General features: G+C 42.7%; 1 protein-coding gene and 1 long non-coding RNA gene across 2 annotated transcripts; one reads left to right on the top strand and one right to left on the bottom strand.

Moving 5' to 3' along the window:
• Positions 1-84: 84 nt before the first annotated feature.
• Positions 85-21,501, bottom strand: LOC105910725 (G-protein-signaling modulator 2-like). Its single transcript, XM_012839452.3, has 14 exons — positions 21,311-21,501; positions 11,230-11,451; positions 10,370-10,505; positions 10,059-10,198; positions 9,834-9,957; positions 9,498-9,613; positions 9,203-9,358; positions 8,378-8,486; positions 7,491-7,644; positions 5,618-5,694; positions 5,241-5,426; positions 4,584-4,740; positions 2,248-2,393; positions 85-1,005 (listed from the first exon to the last, which is right to left on the bottom strand). The coding sequence occupies exons 2-14, from the start codon at positions 11,448-11,450 to the stop codon at positions 859-861; spliced, it is 1,869 nt and encodes a 622-aa protein (XP_012694906.1). The 5' UTR covers position 11,451; positions 21,311-21,501; the 3' UTR covers positions 85-858.
• On the top strand, positions 18,982-20,839 carry LOC116222166. Its single transcript, XR_004164503.2, has 2 exons — positions 18,982-20,584; positions 20,765-20,839. It is a non-coding gene; the product is annotated as an uncharacterized LOC116222166 (long non-coding RNA).
• Positions 21,502-22,093: the final 592 nt, after the last annotated feature.

Raw genomic sequence — 22,093 nt, 5'->3', positions numbered from 1 at the left:
AACTCTACACTGAATAGAAGTGTTTAAGGATGAAATGGTATAAGAGTGTAAGAATGTGTACAATAACAGTGGAAAACGGAGCAGTTAGAGAAATGATACCACTGTTACACACAATCAGCCAGCATATTTTCCACTGATAACTGCACAGAGACCTTACATCAATGATCATAGAGCTTCACTAGTTTGTTGGGCAACTTGATAACATGAGGCTTTATTCCTCAATACCATTAATAGTAGTATAAAAATCATGAAAAGAAATTGATAATATCAAAGAACAGCATGTTAGTCTTTTCTTACATGTCTATTACAAAAAGGTGCACATTATAATTTTATACACTAACACGTGTGAAGACGACCTGATATAAAAAAAGGCATGGGACTCAAATAATCCATACAGTCACAATAAAAATAACAAAATAAAACCGCTAGACAAACGTCCAATATCGATAATATAATCTGATCAGGTTCAGAAGTTCAGCTACTGTCCTTTTTTCTGTATGGTAATCAATCCAATGAATCTATCACAGAATCTATCACTTGAGATCAGAAATAACAAGACAGAACATGAGCAAAGGCAGAAGATCAGAGAGATGTGAAGATACAGCAGAAAGAAGGGCAGAACTGATGAGATATATAACATGCAAACAAGTGTAAGCAGCTCTCTGCTTTACACCGCAGCACAGGGTGGGATCTCTGAATCGGGAGATGATGACAGTAACTTGTCCGAGGCCCAGGCTGAGGAGGCTCTTGCTTTCTGCAGGCCCTCAGCTCCTTCAGGCATCCGCAGCTATGACTGCCCCCGGCTCAGACTCCACTCAGAGGAGGGAGGGAGGACGAGGAAAAAGACCTCAGTCTGGGTTACGGAGGAGGAATGACCACCCGCTGTTCATCCATGCGCTTGGCCTGGGAGCGCAGGATGAGGCTGAAGAAGTCCTCATCAGGCACAGTGGGCCCCCTGGTGGGAGGAGGAGGCGCTGCACACCTCTGATCATCCAGTCTGGAGCCCTGTGGGCGGACGAGTGAGAGAAGAGAAAAGTAAAAGGAGGTGAGAGAATGAAAGGGCAGAGGTAGGAACAGCTCTTAGTCTGAGTCTAAGAGGAGGGAGAATGGAACAGCTCTTAGTCTGAGTCTAAGAGGAGGGAGAATAGAACAGCTCTTAGTCTGAGTCTAAGAGGAGGGAGAATGGAACAGCTCTTAGTCTGAGTCTAAGAGGAGGGAGAATGGAACAGCTCTTAGTCTGAGTCTAAGAGGAGGGAGAATAGAACAGCTCTTAGTCTGAGTCTAAGAGGAGGGAGAATGGAACAGCTCTTAGTCTGAGTCTAAGAGGAGGGAGAATGGAACAGCTCTTAGTCTGAGTAAGAGGAGGGAGAATGGAACACTTGGCACTCACCAAACAGCAACAGACAAACTAGACCAAATCAAATATAGCAAATATAACTCTTACTTATTATTCACACTCATCCAAGTCTATAACTCTTACTTATTATTCACACTTAAAGGAATCAGAATTTAAGGTTCACAGGTTATTATGATATACCATAGTCAATAACTCAATGCATCTTATATGTAGTTGTAATTGTGCTTTTATTTGGACTTAGGCTAGAGTGTAGGCATTTCTGGTTGAATGTTCTGTTGGAGAGAGACATTGACCTGGGTGAGATGTGAAGGGTTTCTCACTTGTCCTTAATGGTCCTTGGCCTATGAATACAAGTCTCAGATCTTAAAGCTCAGTTGGAGCTCTTAACCAACATTTCCTCTGCGTGGCAAATGGCTCAGAGACTTGTGTCTCCAAGGCCTCATAAATACAGGGTGACACCCCTTATACTCAGAGGGCATAGTATAACTGAAATTTTACAATGGCTAATTAGAAGAGTCTTAGGTGAGGCCTTGAGTGATACCTCTGTCTCTGTCTCCCTTGGTGCGCACTATTGTACAAGATTAAACCTGTTTCCTGGACTGATCATATCTCAGTCTCCAAATATATGGTATGAAATATTACTATCACACTCATCCAACTTCTTATTTATTATTCACACTCATCCAAGTCTATAACTCTTACTTATTATTCACACTCATCCAAGTTCATAACTCTTACTTATTATTCACACTCATCCAAGTTCATAACTCTTACTTATTATTCACACTCATCCAAGTTCATACCTCTTACTTATTATTCACACTCATTCGGGTTCATTTATACAATATCACATATAAAAACAGAATGAATAATGAATAATAAGCAATCACCTGGGACTTGACAAGCATGTCAAAGAAGTCTTCATCAGGGTGGTTGCCATCACCGCTGGTCATGAGCTGGCTGAGGACTGCTTGGGTGAGGCCTGGCAAGCTCCCAGGCTTTCCCGGGGCCTGTGGGAGGCCTGACCCGGAAGTAGCTGAGGAAGGTGGGGATTGTAATTAGAGATCTACAGGGGTGAGCTCTGGAGTGAGTAAACCTCACTCTCTGACACCTTAAAACATGTGCTAGTGCTAGGAATGTCGTAAAAGATTGATATATTGATTACATTATTGTCTTGATAGGTTTTTCAAGCATCGTTGTATTGAAATTTAAATTAGACACCTAATATGACAGCTCTCCAATTCATTTAGTTGGCCTGCAGTTTAATGTAATCTGGAATAATAGAGGTGAGCAAAGTAACTCAGTAATAACTATAAAAGGCCAAGATTTTATATTGGCCCTTTGCGGTCTCCAAAAGCTGTCAACCCTACTTTTGCGCTGCTGGTGAATGTTCACTTTTTTGTGCTTAAACTAGAGTAATGTTTTGGCAGACAAACATATTGGAGAGTGTAGGGAAGTCACATTTGAACATTTCGCATGTGGTGGAGAGTCCCTTTTCCCAAAAAAGAGGAAAGAATCAAGAGTTACTATTGGCTACATTGTCGCTCACACGTTGTGTTGAGAAATATGTATAAAGATATCAGTGGCATGAAGTCAGGCTCTTCAAAGCACAAAAGGTAACAGATGGATACGGCGAGGTATAAACAAGTATTAACACGTTGCGTTGAGACCATGTTTACGCGATGCAGCCCACGTCAGTCTTGACAAGTCAGGATTTGTAACCTTATCATGTTTTGTTAACTGTTAAGATGAGACTGGTTTTATGTTGGCCTTTCATTCATAGATAGTAGATAGATGGATACTTTATTTATCCCGAGGGATAACGGGAGAACATAAGCATGACATCTTTTTTAGTAGAGTCAATAGGTGGTACAAGACCACCCAAAAAAAAGAGGCATGGGAGGAGATAACAGGTGAGGTTACGTGGTGTCAGGAGAGGGGCGCACAGCGGCTGAAGTGAAAAAGAAATGGGCTGATGTGAAGTTGAGTTAAATACATGAGTAGGCTACTTGTGGATCTTGATAGGCCTGATCTATATTATGAAGGCCCATATGATATATTTAAGTTATGGATATTCACATGTTTATTTACAGAATATAGATGTGTCCATTCTATTCCACTATGGCTATATCCACGCGATTGAGTTTAGTGCTTATTTATTTCTTCACTGCCATTTGCAATGTTCGTGTAGTGCTTTTATTGATTTTAGGACATCACGATTCCTCGTAGAATCATGACTATAAATGTGAAACGTAATTGTTAGTGACGTATTTTTCTTATTTATTATTATTATTATTTTTATTTTAATCCGAAGATGTCTGTAGAATTGATGTGAACGCAATCACCAATGATTTCTCACAAATTCAGGCCCTTAAGAACATGGGCGCACTCCAATCTGGCCTATCTAAGAACGCTTTTCCGCATTCTTAAATCCTGTTCTTAGCTAAGAAAGAATGCCAGATGAAAAACATTTAGGAATGCTAAAATTGTCCCGGGAACTTCGTAAGTGGAGTCTTTCTTTTTCTTAACTGCGTTCAGGAATGAGGTCCATTGTTCTTTCTTGGCCACACAAAATATCTCTTGTGGGATAAACAGTCTGTGGCGGCATTATATAAAGGCGATGCCATCAGAAAAAAACGGATGAGCAGGATCGTTTTCCTTTTTCATGACCCCTGGATAGCCTATTAGCCAATCAATGTCAAGTATAGAGAAATACAGCCCACGTAGGTGATGACGAATGGACATAGGTATGTCATGCAAAGTTCTGTAGTGCGCTCACAAAATTGCAACGAGAAACCAAAACTAACCAGTTCAAATCTATACAATATCACAAAAACATGAACCTTGGTTCAGACTTTCAGGTGTGAAAATGTCCTCAAACATGGAGACACCCATCTTTAAATTAGGTAACAGTGATTATTAATGGCTACACACTATGAAGAAAATCAATACACTCATGTAGGGTGACTGAGGGAGTTTCACAACTGAGCAAACAGAGGAGTTAATGCAGCTAGCCATGATGACCATATTAGCATTAGCTTTAGCTTTGGCAAAGGGGTGGCTACAAGAATTAAATCATTCCTTTTGGATCACTTGATCTTTTTCCATCAGTTGTTCGAAAGACTTTGTTCAATTGAAGCAGAACTCCAACGAGTAACGTTAGCCACCCCTGTCAAGGCAACAGCAGTCAGCATTAGCCTACTGGTAGGGATGGGGGCTAACTCACATTTCTTTGAGGCTACGGTCGGGGTGGTGGGGAGGGAGGTAGAGGGAAAACGGTTGTGGTCATCCTGTATGAAGCACCTTTGGTCATCCATGCGGTTGCCTTGGAAACGACTGAGGAGATCGAAAAAACCCTCGTCTCCAAGTGTATCAATGCCATGCTGCAAAAGGAAGATTGGTTTCAATTCAAAATGTATCTTTGATGGGATGTAAGGATAAAAGGACAATAGAACATACCCCCCCTCACATACAATGATCCACATTCAAATTGAAAAGAATAAACCACCGAATTATTCAAGGACAGCTACTACCATTGTCCTTGCTCCTGACTTGTTGAAAAGGTCAACTGAACAAGATGAGTTCAATTAAAAGTATTAAAGGTTCCACGTCTACTGTTTTTGTCATTATCCTGAGTATTAGGAAATCATGTCACTTAAGAAGAATCGCACGAGTAGCCAACATAAAATACTGAACCTTTATGATAAAACATACGTCACAGACATGCAGTTTTTCAAACACTTATGACAATCATACGAAACAGCTAACTTGTGTCTAAAACCTTTACATTTTTCCTCATGGCCAAACCTACCTGAAAAAACAACACCACAGCTTTCTTATCATTAATTAGAAGTACTAAGATAAAAGCATAAAAGCATCCTACCTTGGACTCTAGAGCATCAGTGTTAGGGATGGGACACGTGCTGCTATCCTGGAAGACTTTGGAGCTCGAGCTGCTGCCCTTGGGCTTCCTACCACGAAGACGGCGAATGAAGAAGAGCTTGGATGAGGTCTTGGCCATGGAGGGTTTGATGGGAGAGGAGGCTGCATCACCCTCCACCCTTGGCTCCTGCATGGGGGGATGGGGTTGTGAATTCAGACAGTACATTAAAATATGGTTTAATACCTAGTTGTAGTTGTAGTAGTAGTAGTAGTAGTAGTAGTAGCAGTAGTAGTAGTAGTGTGTGGGTGTGTGTGTGTGTGTGTGTGTGAATGCATGTTTCAGCTATGCGTTTTTGGGCATTTCTTGTATTCACATACAGCGCTCTTTTCAGGGTTGAGTTTGACCAGTTCCATATTCTCCATGCTGGTTCTCCTTCCAGTTCTTGGTCGAGCTCCTGAGAAATAATTTACAATAACAACTAATTATTTTTCACTCTTCTGCTCAGATGCTACATACACAATGTTCTTTGTGGTCCAGAAACTGCTAACCGGGATGAATTTGGGCTATAAATATTAGACATATCTTCCCTTATAATAATAGCATGGCCAAACCCATAATGAATTCACTCTACAACACCACCTTGGTCTCAGCTCCCCCTTCACAACTGAATATTTCTACACTAAAGCCCTCTACATATACAGTGGGGAAAATAAGTATTTGACCCCCTGCCGATTTCGGAAGTTTGGCCACTTGCAAAGAAATGCGTGATCTATAATTGTAATGGTTGGTCTATTTTAACAGTGAGAGACAGAATATCAACAAAAACATCCAGAAAACTGCATTTTATAACAGTTATGAATTTATTTGCATTTGATATCGGCAAATAAGTATTTGAACCCCTACCAAACAGCAAGAATTCTGGCTCCCACAGACCAGTTATGTGCCCATGAGGCACACAGATTAGTTCTCATTAGGCCTAACAAGGTACACATGATCTCAACTGGTGACGTGTATAAAAGAAACCTGTCCAAAGAATCCTACTACACACCTTCAACCTCACCACCATGGGCAAGACCAAAGAGTTGTCCAAGGACATCAGAGATAAGATTGTAGACCTGCACAAGGCTGGAATGGGCTACAAAACCATCGGAAAGCACCTGGGTGAGAACAGACAACTGTTGGTGCGATTATTAGCAAATGGAAGCAACACCAAACAACTGTCAATCGCCCTCAGTCTGGGGCTCTATGCAAGATCTCGCCTCGTGCAGTATCGGTGATCATCCGAAACGTGCGGGATAACCCCATAACTACATGGGGGGAGCTTGTGAATGATCTCAAGGCAGCTGGGACCCCAGTCACCAAGAAAACCATTGGCAACACACTACGCCGTAATGGTTTGAAGTCCTGCAGCGCTTGCAAGGTCCCCCTGCTCAAGGAACCGTACAGGGCCGTCTGAAGTTTGCCAATTAACACTTGATTGATTCTAAGGAGGATTGGGAGAACGTGATGTGGTCAAATGAGATCAAAATCAAGCTCTTTGGCATCAACTCGACTTGCCGCGTTTGGAGGGGGAAGAATGCTGAATATGACCCCAAGAACACCATCCCCACAGTCAAGCATGGAGGTGGAAACATTATGCTTTGGGGCTGTTTCTCTGCCAAGGGTATAGGACGATTCCACCGCATCGAGGGGACTATGGATGGGGCCATGTACCGTGGAATATTGGGCGTGAACCTCATTCCCTCCCATTGAAAATGCAACCTTAAGGATTTGGAGAGGATCTGCAAAGAGGAGTGGACCAAAATCCCTCCTGAGATGTGTGAAAACCTGGTGACCAACTAGAAGAACAGTCTGACTTACCAAAAAGGGTTACTCCACCAAGTACTAAGTCATGTGACTAGGGGTTCAAATACTTATTTGCCGCGATCAAATGCAAATCAATTCATAGCTGTTATAAAATGCAGTTTTCTGGATGTTTTTGTTGATATTCTGTCTCTCACTGTTAAAATAGACCTACCATTACAATTATAGATCACGCATTTCTTTGCAAGTGGGCAAACTTGCGAAATCGGCAGGGGTTAAAATACCTTTTTTCCCCACTGTATCATCTCTGAGGAATCATTCTTTATATTCCATAATCCAGTACACAAACCTTGCATGGCATACATAGTTAGTTAGACTTCAGGTGTTCAACTGGTGGTACAACTTCACAGGACTAAAAGTCAGCTGTGGCGATGATGGTGAACTCACCATGTGGGCTGTAGTCATGGTTGACGCAGAGGTTAGAGGTGTTGCCGGCGTGCACACTGAGGTTGGGGTCAGTGCTGCTGTGGTTCAGTCCCAGCACCAGCTGGAGGTCCGATATGTTCATCCTGGCTGTCAGCTCTCCACTGCGGTCCCCTATCTAGGTGAGAGACCGAGAACATCAGTACACATGAAATGTGTAACATGTCTACCTACCTACCTATCAACCCAGTACTCCTGTGTGCACCATATAATAGAGTCATTAATGCAAGCTATTCATTCCTTCCATACTGTATAAAAGCATATTCAATGACAGCCTGATTCTATAACAGTTACCATACACTGTTAAAAAAAAAAACATTTTGATCACTGCAGTTCTGAAACAAACAACAGTCACATGAATAATGTATTTTACTTTAAAGTAAAAAAGTAGTAAACAGTGCCAGACCAGAGCAACTATCTGTGCACCAGCAGAGGGAGCCACCTCTCACACACACAGACACAGACACAGACACAGACACAGACACAGACACAGACACAGACACAGACACAGACACAGACGACACAATGTATAAATGTTTTTCCCCGACACAGCCTTAAATCTTTGCATCTCTACTTTCAGGGTGCTTTCACACCTACATTGAACCATGTTAATTTACAGTGTGAAAAAACTTCTGGATGGTTCAGACTTTCAGACCAATTACAGGAAGTTGAAACAGGCTGTCACCCATTACACAGTAGCAGAAGAAAAAGAACCAGAAGAAAAGTAAACATGAACCGCCGTAGCACATGGGGAGAGAAGGAGACAAAGTATCTAATTGTAATTTGGTCAGATAACATCACACACACACACACACACACACACACACACACACACACACACACACACACACCTCTTTGGAGATCTCCAGGTGTCTCTGGGCAAAGTGCATGGCCTGCCCATGATTGCCCAGTGCTGTGTGAGCATTCCCTAAACTCCAGCACGCCCGACCCTCTCCTACCCTACATGGAAGAATGGAAAGAGAGGAACAAATTGAACACACAAAACATGTGAGTGCAGGGTCAGAGAACCTGACCTACAATATTTTACTCATGAGGGAGGTAGGATGGGAGACAGTGTGAGAGTGTGATGGCTGGAAAGGGAGTGGGGGAGGGTATGTTGTCTTAACTTATATTTATTTTTTATGTTGTCTTAACTTACATATTTGACTTAATTTACTCCTGTTTTGTTTGAAGTGTTTGACCCATCACTCTGTAATTCCTATAACTATTTCAAACATGCTGTACAACACATGCTAAATAGATGGATATGTTGAACTTTTTCCAAAACTTTAAAAGGTCAGGAAAATATTTCAATTCAAAGATGTAGTGGTTTCCTAGATTTTCGTAACCTTGGGATACCTGGTTAGATGCTACCCCGCCATGTTTCGTCTACATCTTGCCCCCTTTGACTAAGCAGGTGTAACTAAGATCAGCATTCATATATCTGAGCACTTAGTGGGGGTGATTAACCCTCGTCGAGGCTTGGCAGACAACCACTCCAACGTCCAAGCCAAACACAGCACCACCTTTGGTGCTGGCATATTTTCTGAGGACTGTAGACTACCCACACATCTATGTGTGTGTGTGTGTGTGTGTGTGTGTGTGTGTGTGTGTGTGTGTGTGTGTGTGTGTGTGTGTGTGTGTGTGTGTGTGTTGGAGGGAGTGTTTGTGCTGACCGGTCAATGAGTTCCTGAGCGATGCGCATGTGTTTGAGGTGGTAATCGATGGCTCTGCCGTAATCCTGCAGCAGGGTGTAGGTGTTGCCTAGACTGTAGCAGGCTTGGGCCTCCACTGCGCTATCCTTCAGCGAGCGAGACAACTGTAGTGTGCGTCTAGGAACATAAAACAAGATGGAAGATGTAAAAAACACACACACACACACACACACACACACGCACACGCACACGCACACGCACGAGAAAGCACACCACACACACACAGCACTGAAGTTTTGACCTGGACTTGACATACTTGTAATGCTCGGCAGCAATCTCAAACTGTCCCAAGAAAATATGGGCGTTTCCAAGGTTACAATAGGCCCTCCTCTCAGCAGGTCTGTCTCCAAACTCTTTAGCGATCAGAAGACGCTGGAGATTGTGAACATGTGAGTGAAAAGTGATAGAAAGAGAGAGAGAGTGAGAGAGAGGACAACGAAAGTTTGGATGTTATAAGGAGTATATCTAACTTGAGAGTACAGAAATTACAGCAAGGCAATCCTATTCATACACCTGTAAGAGAATGTATGTCATATACGTATGTTAGATCTGCTCCCTTCACCATCATATATAGATCTGTTTTGTTCTCTACCTGTTCATGGGCCACTACAGCATTCTCGAAGTTTCCCAGCAAGTAATGTGTGTTGCCAAGGTTACCATAGGTTCGTCCCTGGGCTGCTCTATCACCTAGCTCTTTGACGATGGACAGATTAGCCCTGCAAAAACATGACAATGAAATGGGAAAATGACAATGAGAAAATGACAGTGAATCAACTGCACAATGTCATGTTACTGATAAGAGGCACCGAGTACTGACTCGTAGTATTCAATGGCATGGTTCAGTGCTATCCGGGCCTCTTCTGGAAATTCTACAGGGTCCATCCCACTCCAGCAGATGCTCTTTCCTTTGGCATGGTACACGTTCCCATAGTTATACAGTGCTCTGGCCTGCCCAACCTGCACACACAAACACACACACACACACACACACACACACACACACACCCACCCAAAAGAAAGAAAATGAACACCCCCAAATAAAGAACTCCATCAAGTATGTCTTCTAGTAAAGCTCTGTGAGTGATAGGGAGGCAGTAGGCATATAAAGCATCACCGCATGAGACTTGCCTTATCATTGAGCATTCTGGAGATGTCAAGGTGCCTCTGGCAACAAACTGCTGCCTCATCGAACCGGCCCAAAATTTTCAGCGTGTTGCCAAGGTTACCACTAGCCTTTGCCTCTCCCAGTTCATCTCCGATAGCCCTTTACAGAGGAGCAGACGTGTTACTATATAATTTTTATATTTATATTTGATAAATACATGGGTTTATTTTACATTACATTTAGTATTACATTCACTTTGTTAAAACCTAAGTTAATTGTTTGCACTCAATAACTAATACATTGATGAAAATAATTTAGACCCTTAATTTTATGAAGTAATAATTTCTGTAATGTTAAGATAAAACATTTTTGTTGGTTCCATTGAAAATAAAACATAAAATATAACAGTATTGTTCTGTGTATTGAAATGATTTGCATGTCTGCCATCATAGTGAGATGGAATGTCATGAAATGCATCTGTTAGCAAATATAACTTCACAAAATGAATGTCACCAAATTAAATATTCTAAAAAGAAATTCCAAAAAAGCAATCATTGTGATTTTCATTTGGCGTGGCTGTATTTCTTTTCACTTATCAGTATCTACTTTGTTTATAAGCACTTCACCTGGCTACAGCATATCCAAACAGGGAAATACACATATTTCCTCAAAAACACAACCATAGCTGTCCATTGTCAGTAGGTACACTGCAACAAGTATTTCTTGTTTTTTTCTAGATTGCCCTAGGGCGTGAGATGCATTATACAAATATATATACAAATATTACTTGTTCTCGCCTTTAATTTTGTTAATTTCCCCCATTAGCCCCTGAAAGAGCTTCACATCCTGAGCTGCACCCTGGAGTAAACATCATGTGGCGTACCTGGTCAGGGTGAGGTCATGGCGGTGGTACTCCAAGGCTTTGCTGTAGTCGTGCAGGTGGAAGTAAGCGTTGCCCAGCTGGCTGTAGATGGCACTGAGGATCTGCAGGTCCTCCGTGCCTACCTGGATGGCCGACTCGAAGAAAGAGACACCGGCGCCGTAGTCACCCACCTTACACAGGCGCTCACCTTCCAGAGCCAGCTCCAGACAGGACGCCTCCATCCTACACAGAGAGAAAGAGAGAGAGAGCAAATAACCACAAATATCAAGAGAGAACTAAGGGGGTAAAGAATTGCTGTTATATTTTATCATCTTATAAGAATATAACACAATATGGACAAAGCCTAGAGTAGCCTAGAGTAGGTCCTAGTAAGCCTGACAGTCCATAACTATGTCATTGTGACTGAATAAGATCAGAAAAATACAAAAGGAAAACAAATCTTAAACAAATGTCTACCCCCTTTACAGTATCCACTCTCTAACATAGACACACACACACACTTACTTGCAAGCTACAGCCCTGCCTGTGCTCCCCGCCCTTCCAGTGGCTAAAACCATATGTTTGTTTATCAAAGATTTTCCGTTCTCTGTTAGCAAGCTGTTTGTTCCTGTCTCTCATGAGAGCTGCCCAAGCAGCGACTCTCTGGCAGCTCCTCTGGTCAACTCAACAGTGGCTATTCACCATCTCACTGACCTGCAGTCAGCTCAGAGACCCAGGGCAAGGCTGCTTCTCCCAGCACACTTTTGAGACTGCACTGGAGTCTAGTGCATAGCAGCGAGTGTTACTGGGATTATGCCACAGGATTTAATTGCCAGTCTGGGGAGTCACAGCTAACTTGACCAAATAAAAAACACTGAATGATTCCAAATTTGATATCATGAGGAATGAAGCACCCTGTCCAGAATGTTGCAGAATGTCCTTCCACTAACATGTGGAATGTCCCTTCACAAACCAATGCAGGGGCTGCCTTGTTCTGAACGTAGATGCTATACAAAGTCTCAAGAGCACTGCCAACTAAGATTTCAAGGAGACTTGACCAATACAGGGTTCTCTGAAGTGAAAGGGAGGGGGAGTCTGTACAGCACGGATCTCCTCAGGGACTTGTGGAGGCTTGTGGTGCCATCTCCTACCTTTCACTCTTCTTCCTGCGCAGACACCCAAAGCACTTGGACAGGGCGGACTTGTCCAGTTTCTCCATCGCCCGGCGTCGGCGTGGGCCAGACAGCAAACTGGAAGATTCCCGCAGGGTGCCACAGGTTTTGAGCCGTGACACCCGCCTCCAACACAGCCCAGGGAAGTTCACCCCCATGCCGCAAGTCGGCCTCTGTGGTAATTACTAATCCCAAGACAACTGTACCTTTTGGAAGCTTCCCTCTTAAGACTGTCAAGTGTACGTGCGACTGTGATTTTCTGCTCTGTCCCGTTTCAGAGTGGACAGCATAGTTTCCCTTCCACTTTCATCCCCTCTGTTCCCCCTTGGGGGGCCTTTAATCTCCAAAATCTTTTGTTGTTGCTCCGGCGCGGGTAATGTTAGGTTTCGCAGCGATAAGTGGCCAGAGAACGTTAAGCTGGGTTAAGCCTCTGGCACCAACCCATCCCCCGTCACCAGTCCTCCTCTCCAGCTCAATCCTGTCCACTTCCCATTCTACTTGCTCTCTCTGCCTCTAATTGAACTACATGTATTTACTTGTACTTGGATTAATGGAGTCTATTTCTGCTCAATATCCATAGGGAGAATGTGGCTGTAAAGAAAGAATGTGAATCTTTCTCCCTCAATCCCTTCCTTTTTGTCCGGAGTGAGCTGTAGATCACACTTCACTCTCATTGCATGAGGGGAGTGGCAGCTAATATGCTTTGCTACTACAACTTCAGGGATCCATTATTCCCAGTGGCTGAAGAAACACAAATCCCACAGGGATCCATGCGCGGTGTCATTGTGTCACACTAAGGCAATTAGTTCAGGGCCTTACACCTTACGGCTGAAGAAAGAAAGATATGCAGAGGTCAAAAACTTAATTTTACTGATAATTAGAGCCATGCAGCTCTCTGTCTGAATGTGCTGAGGTATTTTGGTGTTTTCAACAAGTGTCTGCTGCTGAGGCCGGCACTAAGCTTCTCCCAGCCCCTCTTAACGACATCCTGAGGATGCCACGGAGAAGATGGGTTTCAATGCTAGTCGGTGAGCTGAGGCCAAGCCGGTGAAATCCACTTGAGTGCATTAGAGCCCGTCCCTGTCCCAGATCGGCCCGAGTCTGCAAGGCCACCAGACCCGCGTCGCCCTGGACCTGCAGCTGCTCGAGCTGTCACCATCAACAAGAACCGGCTGATTTGTGGGGCAGGACAACACACCGTAAGTAGTTTAACATATTGAGAATGCCCACAACTCCCTTGGTGGTGGTGTTATGCAAGTGCAGCTGAGAAGGCAATTTTTTGTGTTCTTTTCGAATATTTTTTTAGGTCTGATCGGTTATATACGTTTACGTTTATATACGTTTATTTTTTTACTTTTTATTCTGAGCTTCCATTTGCAAAGGACATTTTAATAATATATACACGCAGCTGCTGATTGGGTAACACCTCTGACACACCTACTAAACGAGAGAAAATGCACCTCAAAGTCGTTTAACCCATAGCAAAACGGTGCACACCATTTTTTAGATTGAACATGACATGACGTGTGGTTTTATGAAACATCTCAACACCACCCAATAATTTAAACCCCTAAAGCCTTTTAACTTCTTTAGAAATTTCAAACTCTAAGAAAAATCCCTCCAGCAATCCCTCCAGCACCCCCTCCCTGCCATTATCTCCGTGAGACCAGCATCCGAATTGATACACATACGCACCTTGAGTTGGTCTATCACACACCCACACGAACTCCATTGCCAAACACTGTGCGATACAAGCAAGACTTCCTGCAACCCAACCCGGACTGGTCACACAAACACGGACAGGTGAGCCTCCTAAGTGCAGGCCCCACAGATATATGGCCCGTCCACACAGGTGTGTGATAGAAACAGGTGTGACCATAGTGGACGACACTCAAGCCATGGTGAAGAACAGGTGAGGCAGCAGAAGACCCTCCACTTCATCAAAGTTTCAGCATGGCCATTAAAAATGCAGGTGACCCGTAGCAGGTTGCTTGGCTGACAGAGAGGGCTCAGTGTAACTCCGTTCCCACGCGAGTGCCCACTCGTATTACAGAGACTGCTGCCCAATTGGAGGACCAAGCACAGTGGAACCATGGAATGTTTTCACAGCACTTACTTAGACAGTGCTCTTTTGCCAATGCCAAAAACATGATCTACTGACGGGAAGATCTGTGCCTATGCATCACAATGTTCATGACAGTACCTGGATATTAGTGCTGGTAGCTCACCATACACAAAATTAATGCTTTAGGGTGTTCCTCGATGGTTTTGATGAGAATGAAGATCTAAGAACGCTTGGTGAAATGGTCAGTGAATGATTAAAGCAAGAGGTTCTCTCTTTCAAAGCAACACATTCAGTCTCAGTCAGACTTATGGACAGTACCAGAGAACTGACACCCATCACAGCATATCACTGTGGGCAATCAATCAATCAATCAATCAAATCACCATATGCATAAACATGAACAAACACGCACAACCTGTCCACTGTCCACTCTGTAGGTGAGGGACTGAAAAAGTAAACTATGACACAAGGTCTTATCTTCAGTGAGCTGTGCACACACCAGCCACAGCAATCCATTACCATCAAGAGACTACTTCACTTATTACTTTCCCCTCCCTAGGGGAAGATGTGCTTTATAGCCACAGACAAGCTGATGCAGAGCTTAGCAGAAATGAAGCCCATGTTCTCAGACTGTACACCAAAGCACTTTTTGACCACAGAGGTAAAAAGCTACAAATTGCTTGATTTGATGCCAAAGGCATGTTCTTACATATATACTGTACACGTAACCATAGCACTTTTTACTGTACCAACGCACAACAAGGTATCTTTCCCTGTGACCGTGTCTAAAGACACCCAGCAAACTTTCTTACAAAACTGAATGCTTCAGTTAGCAGTTCATGTGATCATTAGTGTTCTTACCAGGCTCAGCAGAAGATGGCACTGTTATCAGACTGAAAAAGTGAGTGCTGGCATCTCACCTCAGACAGTATTTGTTAGTTAGGCTGAGCGTGTGTGAGCAGGCGGGAGCTGTGTCTCCTACCTGTAACGCACATCATAATGCAGTTCCGCTTCCTGCATACTCAGGAGAGAAGCCATGTCCGCGGAGGAGCAAGTCCCGAAGAAGCCCCCTAAAGGTGAGTAATCCATTTGGAACGAAGGGAGTAGGCTACTATCTACTATGTTCATTAAGTGTGGCAGAGAATAGACCCGCACAGAAGATGAACAGAAGAAAATAAATGTCTTGAATATCCAAAAGGTGGAGATGGAGACGGGAGGCTTTCCTTGTTTTGCTCCACTGAGCAATAGAGGCGGGGATCAGCTGAATGACGAAGTAATGGACACATGAGAACTCTGATCTCACAATGTCTCGCTCTCTCCCTCTCCTGTCCCTCTCACACATAGACACACAGAAATTGAATTGCTATCCCTTTTCATACCTCTTCTCCCTTCTCGCTCACAAATTAACATCATGTCTCCTATAGTGTTTTTGCTACTGCCATTCTAATTTAACACTAAATCATTTGATCTACTCCTTGTCACCCTCTCTCTCCAGCTCAACCACACACATTGACAAATAGAAATCACACAAACAAACAAACGTACAAGTATACACACACATAGTGTGACAAGCACTATGAAAAGGCACATAAAGGAGTGCAAACACCATTTTGTCCATTCATTACATTTCCTCCATCAATCAGTCCAGCACCATCTGAACTAAAACTCAGTGTGTTTACATGATGGTATAATTCGAATCTTTGCTTAGTCGGACTATGCTTTCTTTCGAGGGTAGGTGCTATTATCCCAATGTACATGGCAGTGAATAAATCGAATCATTGGCCGAAAGCATGTCATATCCGATACGATAGGTGGCGCTGTTTTTATTACAACTAGTGGTGATACAGCCCTTTCCGCTTGACCTCTTCACCACTACCAATAACAACAACAGTTGATTGAGCATGAATCGCGTCTGTTCATCGGTCCAGAAATGCGTGTTGCCTCTTGGGTTGTTTGTTTGTTTGTTTGTTTGTTTCTTTCTGCCAGGCCGATGTGTTTATAAGTTACATTATTCAAAGGTGAAAGATAAAAGGCGAGAGAAACGCACGCACATTCACACACGCGCGCAAATAATGGGTTACAGCCTAAACGCATTGCCCTTCTGCCAGTTGCATCAAATTGTTTTAGTACTTCTTCGCTGTCGATTTCCAAATCTGTGTGAATATTCATGAGAGCAAGTCCAGTCAGTCTTTTCGTAGATAGATACAAGACCTTCAGGACGCAATGAATGTTTGGCTAGAAATTTGCCGAACTTTCCAGGGCTTGATAAAGTTCACTGCGTAACTCATTTAGCTGTTTCCAGCTCTGTATCTGCATCGTCAACGCTGGGCATTAGTTGTCTGTACTCCGATTTTATAGTTTCCCCATTTTAATAAATATGCGTTCATGATATATTTTTCTTCTTCTCGCATAGCAGAAGGTACGCACAGTGCGTACGGCTGCATGCGCCACTGGAACTCTGTGCAATTAATACAATACATAATAGGCTAATTGATACAATATCTCCTCGTTTGAGTGTGGTTGTTTGAGTGCAATGGGAGTGTATGATCGATGTTGTCTATAAAGGTATTTAGGTAAAGGTATTTACGGGAAAATATCTCGATCCACCTGTCACGTCTCTGTCTTTAGAGGGCAGCGCCAGATAACTGAACACAACTAAAGTCACGCGTGCCTCGCGGGCACAATACCAAATTTCATCATATTTGATAGAATGAAGGACATATTAGTTGTGAATAGTATCACCGAGTTTGATAGGTATTGGTCAGGTAATAGCCGAGTGACTGCTGATTTGCTTTCTGATTTGACAGTACCTTTTCGTGTTTTTTTTCAGCGCCAGATAACTGAACACAACTAAAGTCACGCGTGCCTCGCGGGCACAATACCAAATTTCATCATATTTGACAGAATGAAGGACATATTAGTTGTGAATAGTATCACCGAGTTTGATAGGTATTGGTCAGGTAATAGCCGAGTGACAGCTGATTTGCTTTCTGATTTGACAGTACCTTTGCGTGTTTTTTTTTCAGCGCCAGATAACTGAACACAACTAAAGTCACGCGTGCCTCGCGGGCACAATACCAAATTTCATCATATTTGATAGAATGAAGGACATATTAGTTGTGAATAGTATCACCGAGTTTGATAGGTATTGGTCAGGTAATAGCCGAGTGACAGCTGATTTGCTTTCTGATTTGACAGTACCTTTTCGTGTTTTTTTTCAGCGCCAGATAACTGAACACAACTAAAGTCACGCGTGCCTCGCGGGCACAATACCAAATTTCATCATATTTGATAGAATGAAGGACATATTAGTTGTGAATAGTATCACCGAGTTTGATAGGTATTGGTCAGGTAATAGCCGAGTGACAGCTGATTTGCTTTCTGATTTAACAGTACTTATTCGTGGTTTTTTTCAGCGCCAGATAACTGAACACAACTAAACTCACGCGTGCCTCGCGGGCACAATACCAAATTTCATCATATTTGATAAAATGAAGGACAAATTAGTTGTGAATAGTATCACCAAGTTTGACAGGTATTGGTCAGGGGAGACGGCCCAGTGTTCCGAAAGCCCGATATTCCGAAATCTCAATATTCCGAAAAATAGTCCCCCTGGCAAAATTTAGAAATATTTTAAGTGGCACAAAACACTCAAAGCATTTCGTTTGCACAGCAGAGCGGAGACGCTCACCGGGCTATCACGCATATAACTTTTCCTAGGCAATATTTGTTAACTTAGCCTACTCTGGTTTTGAATATGGGGTAGGCTACCACTCATGCGAAGGAAATCACCGGCAGATTGTTGCAGGACATTACGCAGATCTTGTCAAGCACTGACAAAGCATGCATGCGTTGGCAATCATACAAATATTTTTGTATCATCGCGATGCAAATGCATGTGTGTATAATAATATTCTGAATTCAAGTTAATGCTTGTGAAATAAAGGCATTTATATGTTTATGATTGTGTGATTCATTGGGATGTGCATGTGGGCAATAGTGGTTCACGTTGCTGTACTCACAATTTCGGAACAGCGGGCTGTCGGAAAAATGGGCTTTCGGAACATTGCCATGGAACCTTGGTCAGGTAATAGCCGAGTGACAGCTGATTTGACAGTACTGCTGTTGTTTTAAGCAAATAAAATGTGGAACGTCCTTATACGTGTTTAAGGAGGGGTTGTAAAGGTGCTCATATCTTCGGACCTCTTCTGTTATGTTTGTTCATAATCAACAAGAATAAGCTTGTGAGACAGTCTGCAGGATATTCATAAAAAACCGTGTCATTAGTATGAACAGTTGAGACAACTTATCCCTCTTTCGTCTTCCGGGTCACGACCTGGCAGGGAGAGAGGGAGCATACGCAAAGACGCAAAGTCCAGTTCCTTATCCAATTCACCGTTACATGCCGCAATAGTCGAACTATCAACTGGATCGGATCGAGTTATCCAGGGGTGTTAGTCCGACTATGTGCGGTCCGACTACGATCCGACTAAGGTGCTTACATGAAACGGATAATGCGATTTCAGTCCGACTAAGGCAGTTATTCGAATCCATGTAACCACGGTCACTGTTACATGTGCTTTTTTAGTTGTTGTTTTTTTCTATTCAGTCCTGTGGTTGGTTCCTCCTTCATAGGCTCCTGACAGTGGCACAACATAACAGAAGCTTTGTTTTTAATGGGGACTTCAATCTGGGAGACCAAGATGTCCATCGGCTCTATTGTTAGAAGTTAGCGGATTGTGCAACCACAAGACCACAGGAAGCAGTTGCACCATTTCAGTCTCAGAAAGCAAAAGCAACAACTATAAGTCACAGGATAGAAACAATCAGCTGTAAAACACAGCATTTTTGTCTAATGGCACATTTGCCAAGTGAACCCTGTTTTCGCACTATAGCCAACAATGTGTGGTCAAGGTTTTTAAATGTCTGCATTAGTACCCTTTTTAAAAGAATGGCTTTCAACAACAGTACAACATATTCTGAGATGTTTTGTTGGAGATGTATGAGTAAACCAAATTACTTCAAATATTCAGTGTCTCCATCACAAGACCTTCCTCTGTCTGACAATCTGATAAAGGTGTTTTTCCTGAAGCGTCACCGTGTCAAGTGTAACCCTAGGTCAAAAAAACACATCTTCACTGAGAACCACGGTGGAGACACTATTCCCGAGTTCTTATACAAATAATCACTCTAACTGGTTTTCCATTTCATGCACTAATTGCTCTCAGTGAAATTCAGCACCCCTGAATATTTAAAGAACCCACACCACTTGTGGTGGAGGATGTGTCACATGGAATGGGTCAGGTGAGAAAAGTGTATGGTAAAACAGGAGTCATGTCTGCAACAGGATTTCTCTACCTTTGTGGATGGCAAATATTGTGGCTATGTATAAGGAAGAAGAGTCAAAGTACTATTTAAATATTTATATTAATATCCGAGCTCTTCGGTGGTGGCAAATGCCTTCTACTCATGTCCAATCAGTCTGCTATAACAGGTGCGCCTACCTTTGCCATTACTTGCTGTAACAAAGACCACTATGTAAAACACATTTGCATTTATAAAAAAGCATTTTCAGTAACCGGGAGTAGCTGTAGTTTCACTTTTCCAGTAAGCACTAGGTTATGTAATTCGTGTAAGCTGACGTTTAACTCTTCTATGAGTCACTCACATATCCACATTACCCACACACTGTATTCACACATGGAAACATTTCTCTGTTGACAAAATGACAATGCTTTTAGCCCAGTTGATATATCCATATGTCCATCCCCATAGTATAGTTCTAATGCGGCCCCCTGTCACTGTGGTATAGGCATTCAAAGTGTAGGGAACTGGACTAATGTAACTCTGTATCTGAATATGACTGCTGCTCAGGCGTGGATATGTTCCAGTGTACTGATGAGTAATGCTTGAACTCCATCAAATTGGGAAGTTCCAGACTGCACTCACAAGTTCTGAAGAAACCATGCTGCTTTCCTTTACAGTTGTCATTTGAGTCATGCGCCTAAATAACCTGCTGATGGGAATCGTACTTTCTGGAAGTTACGGTACTCATGATTATGGGCCTCAAACCTTATTCATCATTTCAAGGAGAAAAGCATTATGAAAGATGCCACTGTTTCCATGAATGGGTTCTCAGGTAAGATACGAATATTGGCTATTTAGGCAGTTTTCTCTGCATTTTCATAAAACCATTGATAGAAGAGCATCTGGCTTGTATAATCGAGGGGATGTCAAGCATTATAATTAACTAAATGTAGGCCTGCAGCGTGAAAATAAAAATCCAGTGTTTACTGCTTTTTGTCTCTTCCTTTGTTAGAAACAGACCTCGACTGAAGCCATGGCAAGGCAAAGAAGGAATAAACTCAATATCCTGGAAAGGCATTTGTTTCAATGAGTGTGTGTGTGTGTGTGTGTGTGTGTGCATAAGTAGCCTACTCTATGGCTACATAGCCTAGAGTACTGATGGCTATAGAAGTACCCATGAAACATTTATATATTCGCGTTCTAAGCACCACTCGTAGCTCGGACTACCACAGAAACAAATTAAAAACTGATTAGTCTAATTTAAAAAATCTTCTCTAATGCTGTCCAACCTGACACCTTCATTGACTCGACAAGCTTGTAAAAAACATTGCCCATTTATTGCCTGTGAGCGTAGGTCTATTTTTAGGCTATTTGACAAACTTTAAACAACAAACAACCGTCCATATTCCTGCAAAAGCTGGCGTTGAACAAGGCTTTTCCGAGGACTAATGAACGACTGCGATAAGTCTATTTACGGTATGTGTTGTAGCATGTAAACATGGTTGATGCAATAGGCTACAGTTCTATTACCGCATTTTTGAGATACCTAAACATGTACCTTTGTGGATTTATCCTGAGTTCTCCAGCTCATCAAACGTAAAGAAGGCAACAGGTCTGCTTCCAGTGGTTCGCTTGACACATCGTAAGTGAAAGTGGTGTCACAAAGTAGACTTTTACGCCTTCGCCATTTTCCTCCAACTTTTTTCCCAAATCTTCCTTGTGCTGAACTTGAAGAAACTTGCTCATCTGGCGCTGCTGTTAGCCAATCATATCGACGTAATCGGCTACAGGCCACGCCCATAATAATAGCCTTCACCGCAGCAACAGATGTAAGGTTGTCCTGTTGTGCAACAGCGTATGTGAACTGCACATGGACAACTCTGACGCGGGATTTGCACATCGTTTGGAGTCGTTTATCGTTACAACTCCACGAAGAATCAATACCAAGCACTATTGTTTTAAATTACAAACTTTGGCAGCACCCTGCACTATTGAAGTGTCTTGTTCTAATAAATACTGAAATTTGGAACTGAAAACCAACACATTAACTTATTTCACGCGGGTCTGGTAGGCCTAGTCACCAAGAAAGAACTATATATGCTTGCAGTTTGTTCGGGCCCATTGCCTCACTTTAACGCTGGTGTGGTCATGGAAAGGATGAATAACTATGTGGTCTGGCCATGGGCGTTAATCTCTGGCTCCGATGTAGTTTTTTTTCAAGCACTCTCTAAATCAAAGATGCCGTCCATGAAAGTCAGATTTCTAAAAAGTGACTGGGTGAAATGGAAATACTGAATAAGTGAGATTTTAAACGCCCAATTCTAAGAACAGGACAGCAGCG

The sequence above is a fragment of the Clupea harengus genome, chromosome 10, assembly GCF_900700415.2.
Source record: "Clupea harengus chromosome 10, Ch_v2.0.2, whole genome shotgun sequence".
Taxonomy (NCBI): Eukaryota; Metazoa; Chordata; class Actinopteri; order Clupeiformes; family Clupeidae; genus Clupea; species Clupea harengus.
Note: the sequence above shows the minus strand (reverse complement) of the source record. Positions and strands in the feature narration are given on the sequence as shown.

Excerpts from the sequence above, each read along its gene's own strand:
- LOC105910725 (XM_012839452.3), bottom strand. The coding sequence starts at position 11,450 with ATGGAGGCGTCCTGTCTGGAGCTGGCTCTGGAAGGTGAGCGCCTGTGT. Across the intron at positions 9,614-9,833 it reads CTGTAGTGGCCCATGAACAG|CGTCTTCTGATCGCTAAAGA; the intron begins GTAGAGAACAAA and ends CACAATCTCCAG. Across the intron at positions 2,394-4,583 it reads GACCGTAGCCTCAAAGAAAT|CTACTTCCGGGTCAGGCCTC; the intron begins GTGAGTTAGCCC and ends CACCTTCCTCAG.